Source organism: Gracilinanus agilis, chromosome 4, assembly GCF_016433145.1.
Source record: "Gracilinanus agilis isolate LMUSP501 chromosome 4, AgileGrace, whole genome shotgun sequence".
In the NCBI taxonomy this organism is placed as follows: Eukaryota; Metazoa; Chordata; class Mammalia; order Didelphimorphia; family Didelphidae; genus Gracilinanus; species Gracilinanus agilis.
The window spans coordinates 377,481,873-377,495,039 of record NC_058133.1 but is presented as its reverse complement, the minus strand read 5'-3'; the positions used below and the strand labels follow the sequence as shown (position 1 = coordinate 377,495,039).

The following is a 13,167-nucleotide window of genomic DNA, read 5'->3' as shown; positions in this document are numbered from 1 at the left end:
TATAGGCTGAATTTGTGTATTTAAATTTTATTTCAAGTCAAAGCTACATGTTTAGCCTATCTTTGTGTTTGAATTGCCTTATGAAAAGTTTAAAATCAAGCAATCATCCTTTAAGTAAAACTTGTACTTATAATTTACTGCACATCACTTTGCACCCCCCTCCGCCGCCCCACCCTCTAATTTTCTGTGATAGCACTCAGGTTCCTAAAAAATAAAGTATATAGAAGTTGTCAATTAAAGCTATAAGGACCTTAGAATATAACAGATAAACCAGAGGGGGCTGGGAAAACTGAGCCCTGTAGAAATCTCTTTATCATCTCTGATAATCTGATGACAGTTTAGTTGATAAGGAAATAAAGGGACACAGGAGTTGTCTTTTACCTCATGCTTCCAGCTCTGGCTCCAGGAGCATGGAGTTTATTATATATATTTCAAGACTCATTTCACACAAAAGAATCCCCCTGAAACTTTGCAGATGCACAGAAGTTACAAATTATGTCATATCAAAACACAAAAAGTCTCATTGACTTCAGAACAGACCAAGGCCAAGGCTGAATTTTGACTGGGTTCTTATCAGAAACCCAAGTTGGGGAGTATTTTTCTCAGGGTTGAATTGCCCCTGCTAAGGTTTTGGCCTTGGCTATAGCTGCATTCCTGGCCAAAGGAGAACAATATTAACTCTTTAAATTCAGGTTTGCTGGGAACTTAAAGCTTTTCAATAAGGCCACAATACTTTTCGACAAGAAATCACAAGGATCACAAAAGGGGTCAAAAGAGGAGTCTCAGATTTTTATCTATTCTCTTATTGGCTACCCACAGAGCCCAACTACAAGGTCTTGTTAATCTTGGATTTCTTCTAGCACGCTGGACCACTACTTGTTCTCTTTCTAGTCTCCTCTTTCTTTCAGACACATCATTAGATTGTGTTTAACAAAGCTCTTTAAAAGTTGATGCCAAGTAAATAATGTAATAGCACCAGCGACTTTGTAAACATTTTAACTATGTACTCTTTTGGAAACTAGGGGAAAAAACACCAAAATAAACCAGATGCTGACATACTTTCCTTTGTTCATTTTCTCCAGAAATCTTTGATGAAATGCCAAAGAAATCCAAAGGTGAGTTTGTTGCAACCAATTTGCTTGAGTCTATTATCAGTGAGGCCTATGAGATTCTTTGTTTTAGTGGAACAACATGGTAGAGGGCCTGAACTTTGAATTCAAGTTCAGTCTCTGACTCTTGCCCCTATATGATTAAAGGCAAGTCAGCTAGCATCTCAGAGACTCCAGCCAACTCTCAAAGACTGTAAGTTCAAGATGAATTTTCACTGGTTTCAGTGAAGAGGATTTCCTAGTTGGGAGTTCCACCAGTTGGGAGTTTCATTCCCCAATGAAAAAACAAATCTAGACCTCACTTTCACCCAACTGTTTATTTTACTATAATTTTTATTCTAGCTATGGGTTTCTACTAAGTACATATTAGCTATGCACACTTCCTTTATTTAATAAAATTGTATTGCTATCTATTGTTCTTATATTAGTTAAATTATATTTCTTGCATCCTTCCCTGTCCTTCTTCCATGAGAGTCATCCCTTATAATGGAGGGATTTTTTAAAAGAAAAAAAAATGGGGCAGCTGGGTAGCTCAGTGGAGTGAGAGTCAGGCCTAGAGACAGGAGGTCCTAGGTTCAAACCCGGCCTCAGCCACTTCCCAGCTGTGTGACCCTGGGCAAGTCACTTGACCCCCATTGCCCACCCTTACCACTCTTCCACCTATGAGACAAATACATTGAGATTAAGGGTTAAAAAAAAAAAGAAAAAAATGAGCAAAACATAAGTACATCAAAAAATCTAACTACATATATAATATATGTATATATATATGCATATGTACATATAAATGCACATAATGTTCTACCTCTGAAAATAAGTGGAGTAAGGTGTTTTCTCATTTATTTGTGGTCATATTTCTTCTCTGTTGTGCTATTCCTTAAAGGAATTGCATAATAATACCTATTTGGGCAAAATTTTAGACAAATGTAGCCAACAAATGTTGTAGTATCCTGTCAGTCACTTACTTCAGTGCAAATGAGGATGATTGGAAAACTATGAAACACAAATTCAGGTTCAAGGGTCATAAGAGTTTTCCATGACAATAAGAACTTCAGCCACCTTCTTAAGAAATAACCAGATGTACAGTTGCCATCAGTAGGAAGAGAAGACATACTGATTAATTCCAATCTACTGGCTTAGTAACTTGCAGGGTAGTGTAAAGAATGGGGAATTAAAAGAGTCAGGAAATTTGACCTCCAAACTAACTAGCTAAATAAGTAATTAAAGTTTTTTTGAACCTCAAATTTCTTCTTTTGTAAAACAAATAGACTGGACTATACCATTGCTATGGTCATTTTTATTTCCCAGTCTATGTGATTATTTTCTGGGAAGTTTCCTTATTTTAGAACTACCGACTTGGCATAAAATGATTATTTCCCACTTAACTATTTTCCATCAATTTGCCTAAAGGCACAGGTTTCTCTGATGACTGCCCTCACCATTAAAAAACAGAATTCTGTAGTAATGCCTATTATTAGCCAACAAGTAATTAAGATGTTAGATTTATCAATCAATCAATCCATCAAACATCAGTAAGGATTTATTTAGCATAGACATTAAGTTAAGTACCTTGCTAGATATTGAAAAAGATTAAAGAATGAGTATTACTGAACCTACAGAAGACAAAACTGAGGAATGGCAACTCTTGTAGAATTCCAAGAAACAGGAAGTCTTAAATATACATCTAATGAGGTTAAGTGATATGACTAAGGTCACCCAGTAAGTAGGAAACTAGGATTTAAGCAGAAGTCTTCAGACTCAAAATCTAGTGATCCTTTCCACTATACCCATATTATCTTTCAAAAGGGACTTTTTAAAGTTGCTAAAGGACCTTAGAGATTCTATTAGTAAAACTTCTTTATTTCACACTTGAGAAAACAGAGGCTAAAGCAGCAATTACTAGGTTCCCCATCTAGTTAGTAGTAAAAGCTGGTATTTAACAGTCAGTAACTGAGTCAAAGACTCTTGTCCTTTCACTTTAAGCCAGGAACTTTCTCAAAGTCTCTTTCCACTACCTCACCCTTTAGGTACATTTCTACAATAACATATACTCAAATATTTGGTTTTGAGGATTTAACAGAGAACTTCCTAGGGGATAAAGCAAATGACTTTGGCTCCTAGAACAATATTTTGACCTTGGATAATATTTGATGTCACATTCAGAAATGCCATCCATTCTTTTATTCTCAACCACAACACACCCAAAAAAGAAAGGAAAATCATAGGAGGCACCGAAAATTCCAATTGAAAATCATTCACATATTAGGAAAAAATCAATCAAATAATAATCAGAAAGCTAGGATCTACACTTTACAACTATTACTTTAAGATTCAAGAACTCTCCAGAAAATAAAAAGATTCAATCAGTAGATATCTCAAAGGGGAATCTTCTATACACATCTAATAAATCTATGGCTATTTCATATCTTACCACTTTTCCCATTCAAAAATATCAGTATCTTTTCTGAGAAGCTTTTCTCCTCCTCTTTGGTTTTCCTTTTACCTTTAATGTGCTGGTATTCTAATATGAAAGTCTAAGAACCTTCTGATGGAAACATCGTTTCTTTTTGCTCAAGTCGCTGTCCAAATATGCTGGTGTCCTCACACGTGTAGCTTTGTCGTCTATAAGTTTATGCCACGATTATATGCTCACATAATATGTTGTCGTTTTTTAATTTTTATACCCACCAGCTGAAACTGAAGATCTGAATTACATGAATAGAGAAAAAGGTGAGTTTATTAATGACTAACTTACAATTTGCTTATTCTCTTCATATTAAAAGCAACATATTTGAAACTAAGCTTGATGATTTCTTCATGGAAAGCCAATAATCTATTCCTGGGAGAAGATTTTTAGTACAGACATCAAGCATGTCTTTAAAGTAGGTCATTTTTTTCTCTCTCTTTCAAAGAGACAGTAGTCACTTTTTTGTGTCAAGGCAAGAGGCACTTAGTTGGAGAAATTACATGGTAATGACTAGCCTAGCATTTATGGCAAACAGCCCTATATAGCTCTATTTCATAAGTACAACAGCTGAATCTATGTCTGAGCCTGTCTATTACTGCAGGATCTAGATTAGAACTGCTGACCCTGATGTACTAAACTTCTTTCCATCAAATAGAAAAGAAATAGAACTAGGCCACAGCAAATCAACTGCACAGAAACTGACTTTTGTCCCTAAGTGCCAGAGTTCTTTTTAAAAAATTTCCAGCTATGTAATAGACTAATAATATTCACTTTCTCTGTGTGATCATTGATTCTCATATGCAATCAATGCTCATATTCAGTTATAAAATTCCATGCCCTCGATAGCTCAATATCCCTGCACTAATAAATTTGACATTTTTTTTCTCTTTCAAGTGAAAAAGGAACATGCTATTGGTCCCCAGCTGTACTGCCAAAAGCAATTTCTGGACAGTCTGAATAGAGCACTCGTTTAAAAAGTCTTATCTTAAACATTTATCATAGAATGCTTACAAAGTTTCTTAGTCAGGGAATGTCAACATGGGGTTGTGAAGGTCACAAAGATTTATATGAGCTTCTGTACCTAAAGAAACAGAAGAGCTGATTTAGAAATCCAGCTCTTCCACTTATTAATTGTATGGCCTTGGAAGAGGATACTTAAATTTTCTAAGCCGCCATTTAGTCATTGACTAAGTAAGAGGATTGGAGTAGATGACTTCCAAACTAGGAACCTTTCAGCTCAGAATTCTAAGATCCTAAAGGTTTACATCTTTTCTCATTTAGTCATCAAATAATTTTCATTCAGAATCTCTTCCAGAATTTGTCATGGTTGGAAAAATGAAATGAGGATAGTGCCTACATTTTTCCATGATACCATTGTATATTGACAGAAAATTGGTTTTAAGTCAATTCTCATTATACAGCCATAATGGCATCATTTCAAACCCTGAAGCTTATCAATAATTACATTTCATGGATGTAGAAAAAATGATCTAAAATATTACTATAATTTTATGTCATAATTCAAAGAGCATGAAATATGTATTTTGATGCTTTGGATTTTTGTCTAAATAAACTTTTTGACATAATAAATAACAGAGGATACTGTAGAGTATATTGGTTTAGAAATCAAGAAACCTGAATTTGACTAGAATGTAAATTTCTTAAAAGACAAAGACCATTTCTTGTTTTTTATGTTTGTGCTCCTAGTGTTTCAGACAATACCCTCTATGAAGTAGGTACCTTAATAAATGCCTACTAAATTTAAATGAGTTAAATTAAATTGAATTGAGACTGAGCACTGCTATGTATTACCTCTATCTCCCTGAAAAGGTCACTTTATCCTCTGAACTTAATTTTCTTTATATGCAAAAGGGCCTAATAATACATTTATTATTAGCCTCAATGACTTATAGTGAGAAAAAAACATGTTGTAATACTTTTAAGTTTTGTAAATAATTATTGGTACTATTCTCCTTTTTATTTGACATTAATATTCTATATACTTATGGGTTTTGTAAATATTTAAAAGGGAACCCAGTATATGGCATATCCATTAACATACTAATAAGTAGCCATATGTTACACATTCAAAAAATATTATAAAGTCCCAAATCAGCTTAAATTCACAGCCTCCCTTCATCAAAGACTGTGTATTCAAGCTGCCTTGGGATCATATGACTTTTAGCACAAGTTCCATTGTAACTTGAGTGGTGGTAGTACAGAAACCATCTTGCTAGGATGCCTTCCTCCCCCACACCCTTAAAGCCAACAAAAATGAAAAAAAAAACATCCATAGGAGATTTAACTTAATCCCCCATTGTCTTTGACCAGAGTAAAGTTGGGGGTAGAAGCTGAGGGTAGAAAGAGGGAAGAGGAAGCTTAATGCTGAGATTTCCCAAAATTATGATGGCTTTTGGAATCCAAGGTTGATGTTCTGATAGAAACAGAATTGTAGAACCTCAAATTTGGAAGAGTCCGTTGAGGTCATATTGTCCAGCTTATCCCTAATGAGGAATAAAGCATTTCCAGGCATTGTTCATACAGTCTCTTGCTGATTTCCCATTGATGGGAAATTTACTAAACAATAGTAAATAAGCATTTATTGAAGCACCTGCTATGTACTAGGCACTGCTATGTGCTACATACTGAGAGGTACAAGTACAAAAAAGAAAAACAATCCCTGACTTCAAGTGTATAATCTAGTGAAATAATCTAATGGACCCTAGCTTGTAAGAAAGCTCATTCTGCCTGTGGACAAATCTCAGGGTCAAGAAATATTTTGAAAGACGTTGGAAAAAGAAGCAGCAATACAGACCAAAAGTACCACATTCCCATTCTAACAAAGAGTACCAAATTGAGTAGGGATTAGGAAATCCAGTGGGAAACCACAGTGGGTCGTATTTTTATATCCTAGGTGAGCTATGGATGACTCACGAGAGAAGAGGAGAGAGAGAGACAGACAGAGACAGACACAGAGAGAGAGAGGACCAGATTCTAATCAGGAAAAGGCATTTAACCAGGTATGCAGGGCCTACCAGCATGGGTGCTGGGCTAGGGGAAACTAGAATTATTTACCTATCAAAAGTAGGAGCAGGAGCAAACTCACAGTTGTGACCCTCAGACCTCAGAGCAGATTCAGTGAGGTTTATTGCCAAGGTCTTCAGCTACATCTCAATGCACACAGCATAGTTATGGAACCAGAGCTCTAATCAAAGGCAAGCCTGCAGTTGTTTTACTCAGAACCAGACTGGAATATGAAGCCTGAGAAACTCAAATCAGGAGAGCAACAACTAGATTATGCTCGATATTAGACTGCTTAAAGTTGATGAAAATAAAGAATTTAACAGCCAATGCCTGGGAGGGGGGAGTAGCAGAACGATAAAGGAGATTTAAGTCCAAATATGACCCCCCAAATTTTCTCCAAAAGTATACAGAGCCTGGTTCTACTACAGAATCCTAATTCAGAAATCAAGGCTGCTAAAAGGAACAAACAAAAAGCATACAGATGATAGAGGACTATTATGGAGATGGAGATTCAAAAGAAACAAACCCAGAAAAAGAGAAGAATTCTACCACATAGAAAAGCTTCAATGGAAAACACAATTTGCTTATAAAATCAACAGAATTCATAGAAGAAATAAAGAGGAGTTTTAAAATTATAGGTTGTACCTATCTCACAGGGTTGGTATGAAGATGAAATAAAATAAAATATGTATATTACTCTGCAAATCTTATCATGCCATCTATTAGAAAATGAAATGTGACTTCTAGAAAAAATAATTAGGAAAGAAATAAGAACTCTTAAGGAAAGACTTGGAAACAGAAGTAACCGCTGGAAATAAGATGTGTTGCATTGCATACTTATCAATTTTTTACTAATACCTTTAAGGACCATTGCTGGACAAACAGCTAAAAGAAAGACTTCCTGAAAATCTGAATAAACTAGGCAGAAGTTAATTACTCCATAAGACAATAAGAAATATTTTTAAAAGTCAAAAGACTGAAAAAATGGAAGAAAATATAAGCTATTGAATATCAAATGCAATTGACCTGGAATACAGGTCAAAGAGAAAAAAGAAATATCCTAGATACCATATTTCAAGAAATCATGATTGAAAACCTCCCAACCCTATTAGAATCAGAAAACAAAATGAAATAGAATAAACCATTCACCTCCTAAAAGAAAAACTGAAACAAACTCTCCTAGTAACATACAACCAAAATCCAGAAATTTTAAATCAAAAAGAAATACTTGCAAGTAGCCTGAAAGAAGTTTTTCTTAAGATCATATCCTTAGAAATGGAAAGGATTCTTGATATTATCACCCCCTTTATCACCTTTTTTTTTTAAACCACTCTTACAATTGAAAAATTGAGGTCCAATGAGTTTAGGTGAATGGTACCAGATTAAATAAGTAGTAAGTGGCAGAGCCATGAGTTGAACCCAGGTCCTCTGACCCCAAATTTCACACTTTCCATTATGCCACACTGCTTTTCATCGTGTTCTTTTTGTTTGTTTATTTCTGCTATTGCCACTCATTGCTCTGAGTTCTGCCGAAGACCAAAGAAAACAAATTTAACGTCTCTTCTTGTAGCCTTAATGGCCTTTTCGTGATGAAGCCTAACAGCAGCTATCATTATTACCCTTTTAGATTCCCCTAGCCATATCTTTTCCTGACACAGTTTTCTGTAGATACCACTGATTATATGGTTTAAACTCCCTTCAGATTGCTGGACTTTCCTGGCTCGCATGCCTTTTAATTGTTTACTAATACCTTTAAGGATGACTGCTGGACAAGATGCTAATTATCTCAATCTTTGCCTCTCACCCAAGAGAGAAGTCCTATAGAGGAGCAGTGACAGAAATCTAACCATTGCCTGCTTATCTCATCCTCCTCAAACAGTAAATCAGGAAACATTTATTAAGCACCCACTATGTGCCAGGAACCATGCTAAGCCACCCAGATTTTATTTTCTGTGATCATATTCCTTATTTCCTTCTTACCTTAGTCTTCCTTGTCAGCCCAACTCTCAACTGTTATATTTCTGTAGTTTGCATGTCAACACCTGCTTTGGAGCAAGAATGCTTCTACCTAATCAGCAGATTTTATTGTGGGGAAAATTCATCCCTCTACTCAGGATAAACATAACTTCTCTCCACAGACACTCGTCCAACTGGCAACAGAGCTAATGGGTAGGGATGCTGACATAGTTACATTTCAGCTATACCCACCTAATAATAAACGGAGCATTTATATAGCATTTTTATATATTTCAGTTTTTTCCAGATTGCATGTTCTTGAACAAGTTAAAAATTCATGTAGCATTTAAAAAAATGTATAATGGACTTTACCTAGACTGTCTCCTTTGAGCCTGCTATCCAGATTGTGAGGTGGACCATACAGATATTTATTTTTACAATGAAATATGTTCTCAGAAGAGAAGTGATTTCCCAGGATCACACAACTGATAAATATAGCCGAGGAAGGTTTTGTTTCCTATTCCAAGTTCATTGGATTATTCAGTATATGTATAGTGCGTGTATACACATACAGATTCTCCTCCTCTTTCTCATAGCCCAAACAATCTGGGTATGTCTACGCTGGAAAATCCAGAGCCCAACACAACTCAGATCTTCCCTCATTTTGAATCTTGTAACAATTCCCAAAGCTGATACAGCATTTGAAACAGTTCACTTTCTCTCCACATTTGGTGCTGGCAGGCTTTAAAGTCTGATATTACATAAGAGTTCTCTCTGAAAGCAATAGATTTCTGTCCATTTCTTTAAACCTTGTACTTTGGCTTTTAAAAGACAAACCTCTTTACTTTAACTGTTTTTTATGTTATGGTCTAAGTTAATAGCTTCATATAACAAAACTGGGTATTCTTTCCCACAGGTCCCATCAGTTTCTTCCAGTGTTACTATTTGGATGGGTACACTGGGTACGGGTTCCACTTCCCTGTTACCCCAGCCCATCAACAACATGGGAGCTCTAGTCATCCAAAGTCACCAGGATTTAAGCAACAACGACAATAGGCATGCATGTATGGTCCTATAATCTTGTAAGATTCTGAATGTTACATCTTTCTGTGTGATATGCCAGATACTGGCAGTGTGACCCTTAAGGTCATTTGTATTTGCAAACATTTTCATTCTCCACCTGGTACTATGAAAGAATGTGGACAAAGTGAGTGAAAAAAATTAGGCATACTGAAACACCTCATGTCAGGACTGAGGCTCAAAGAGCTTCAGTCAAATTGTGTATTTTTTATTGTCATGTACATTTAATTACCTGTACAATTCCACTTTCTTTTTCCTAGCGTACAGGTTTTTCTGTTATATGGACAATTTTTCAATCCTGTGTAAACCTAAGCTTTGAGTCACCCAGTAAGATGGAACTAAATAGCTGAACCTTGTTTACACATATTTGTATTTAAAACTATTGATGACAGAACCAGGCCATCTTTACTACGCCATTTTGTTTAAGATCCTTATAGACCTCTTTCATTGCTCATAGAAAATGAGAAATATGCCATATAATACAATCCAACAAACATTTATTAAATACCTATTATATGCTTTTGAGCATTATGCTAGGTATTTGGGATACAGAGACAAATATGAAGCAGTCCTTACCCTCAAGGGCTATACATTCTACTATCTAATAAGCCCATCTGCATTTTAAATTATGTCATATTCACCAGTAGCACTACGCAGTTCATTTGGACCCTACTCGTGAATTATTTGTTTCCTAGTTTTTGAAAAACAAAATGTGACTTTTGCAGACAGCTCCAGACAGTGTTATATAGGGGAAAAAATGCCAACTGAAAGAAACTTCACAGTAATCACTGAGAATAGGTAATATATCAGCAAACATTTCCCTTCACTTTGATAAATCCTTTCTGAGGAGTTTGAGGAGTTTGTTCTCTCAAAGTGGAAATACTTGAATGTCAACAAAGATGGAGGAAGGCACTTCAGATGTAAGTGCTGCTCCTAGAGCATTTTATTTATTTTTTTCTAGACAGTCAATCATCAGTTCTAGGGAAAAGGATAACATAACATTGAAGAGTGTTTCACTAGAAATGGGATGTTGATGATTGTGCTCCCATTTGGCCTCCCTAGAGCTGTAAATATCAATGTTTCTTGACCACATTTTTCCATGGATTCTAAAATCCATATATCTGTGACCTTCCTAACACTTAAGGTTGTTATCTGATTTATGACAAAGTAACTCAGAAAGTAGAGTTATTCTTGTTACAACAACATTATTTCAAAGGTTTAAGGCAACCAGAAGTAACTCTAGCTTAAGCGAACCATTGACTTTCATGGGATCAAGATGATTGTGGTCCTGTAGGTCAGGAAATGAAAGATCAGTTTATAAATCAAGTCGCTAAGCAAGTGTCTTATTCATTGCTATTAATAAGTATTCTATGAATAATTTGGGTGTCTTAAGCCAGATGATAAAACATTCACACACTAAATGTTACTATTACAACTAATCAATCTTGATTGCACTCCTTATAGTGGGACCCAGATTAGATCAGTTGAAAACTAAATTGACTTTCACATTAAAGAGTAGCCAGTTCCTCTAAGGTAGAGTTGAAGTATGTGGAAGAGATAGTGTGTGATGTTTACCTTTGCCATACCTCTTTCATGTATGAATAGACATTTAGAACTAATTTTGTAGTGCTTTGACCTCTAAGACTTAATAAGACAGCATGAACTAGTGAATAAAGGGCTATAGTGGATCCCAGGGGACTAGAATTCTCTTTTTGATGCTATCTAAGATAAATCACACAATCTCCCTAACATGTTTCCCCATCTACAAAATGGGGACATAAAAAATTGTAACATAGTATTTTCACAGAGAGGTTAAAGTGAATATACTAAAATACTGGTCAAGTAGCTTGCTTATTTCAAAGAAGAACTCAATGTAATAAGAATTTAAAATACTACTTTTTAAATTTTACTAAACTAGATATTCTCCAATTAATTTTTTCTATATTGCCCCTCTAGTTCTTTCATTCTTACCCTGGGATACAAATGTATTTTTAAAAGTAGACTTACATATAGGTTCACATAACTAGAGTTTTGATGAATAAATAGATGAGGAAGAATGTATTAAGTAATTTCTATGTGTAAAGCTTTGAATTAAAGGCTATAGACAAATAGAAAAGTAAGGTAGCTTCCGCTTTCAAGGAGCTCACATTCAAATGGAGCAGAGAATACATGGAAGGTTTCTGGTGCAAGTGGGACAGAAAGATCACATGGATATAAGCAAAACAAATTTAAAGAAAAAACTACACTGGACACAAGATTTATAATGAATCAAAAGTACCTCTTACAATCATGTTTAATTTTCCCTTATCTTGGCTATTATAGTTAAATTATTTTAACAAAATGTATTACAAAGTCATCTATTGATATACTTTCTTCAAAAAGAGTTTCCTACTTCTTTTCAACCATGTTTATACATTATAAAAAAAGAGGATAAATCCATAACTACTTATGAGTCCGCATTCCTAATAGGTCAATCATAATTTATATCACTTTGACCTTGAAGATATAAAGGCTTAAAATCAAATTATGTCTCCATCATTGCACAAGTGATGTGTTCATCCTACCTACTCCTCAGACTAACAAGGTAGGTCAGAAAGAAAATCATGCTCCATTCCTCACCTTTAAGGCTTTTGTTTCCCTCAAATGCCACAAATCAAATTTACTTGAGAAAACAAGAGTTTCTTGCCTTTGCTGAGATTATTATATTCAGGAAAACTTAGACTATAGAATATTAGAAAATATATTGAGTTTAGAGTTAATATATATGGATGTTATTAAACCTTATTTTACAGATTGGAAATTTGTCAAGATTGTGAAATGATTTTCCCCCCACTTAGATAACTAATTAGTTATATTCAAACTAGAATTCAGGTTTTGTGACTCTCTGTCCCATACTTTTTTGACTATATTGATTACTTTAATTGAGTGAATGTTTATTAAATATATATTCTGTAAAAGACTGTTGAAAACCTGGCTCATTTTGCACTATGCCAATAGACATGTTGTATGTGTGTATTATCAGTGATAGAGTTGAAATAATTTATTTGTATAATTTTAGCTGCATTTTGTTAGAGATGAAAAGATCCTTGGCAATTATATAGGCTATAATCGTTCTACAAAAAAAATCTATGGAACAGTGAGGGAAAATGAATTGTTAAAAGTTGCAAAGCTAGAGAGTGATAAGATTATACGCCAAAAGAAGTGATCTATTATGCCATTCTGTTCTTTTGATATTATTTACTATTCCTTATGATTTCTAACCTGATTGAACCTTCACCACTCAGGCTATATTCATAGATAATGGCCTTGGAGAAGTCTCTTCATTCTAACTTCTGTTAGAGAACCTCTGTTCTTATTGCCCTGCCTACTGACACCATGGTGTAATGTATTTTTAACTAACCATTTATATTCTCCGAAAGAAACTTCAGTTTGAACATTGAAAAACAAGGAGCGAAGTTTGTTCATCTATATACAATTATTGACAGAATGAATAGTAATGGCAGAGAAGGACCCTATAAGATACATGGATTA

At 34.9% G+C, this 13,167-nt stretch overlaps 1 protein-coding gene across 1 annotated transcript in view; it reads left to right on the top strand.

Annotated features, from left to right (window-relative positions):
* The window catches only part of LOC123246581 (triadin-like), a 63,550-nt gene extending 50,957 nt beyond the window's left edge, over positions 1 to 12,593 (top strand). The window contains exons 6-9 of the mRNA XM_044675421.1: positions 1,083 to 1,115; positions 3,801 to 3,839; positions 6,491 to 6,596; positions 9,473 to 12,593. Coding sequence (XP_044531356.1) covers positions 1,083 to 1,115; positions 3,801 to 3,839; positions 6,491 to 6,596; positions 9,473 to 9,572 — 278 coding nt within the window. The 3' untranslated portion in view covers positions 9,573 to 12,593. The remainder of the gene's footprint in view (positions 1 to 1,082; positions 1,116 to 3,800; positions 3,840 to 6,490; positions 6,597 to 9,472) is intronic.
* Positions 12,594 to 13,167: the final 574 nt, after the last annotated feature.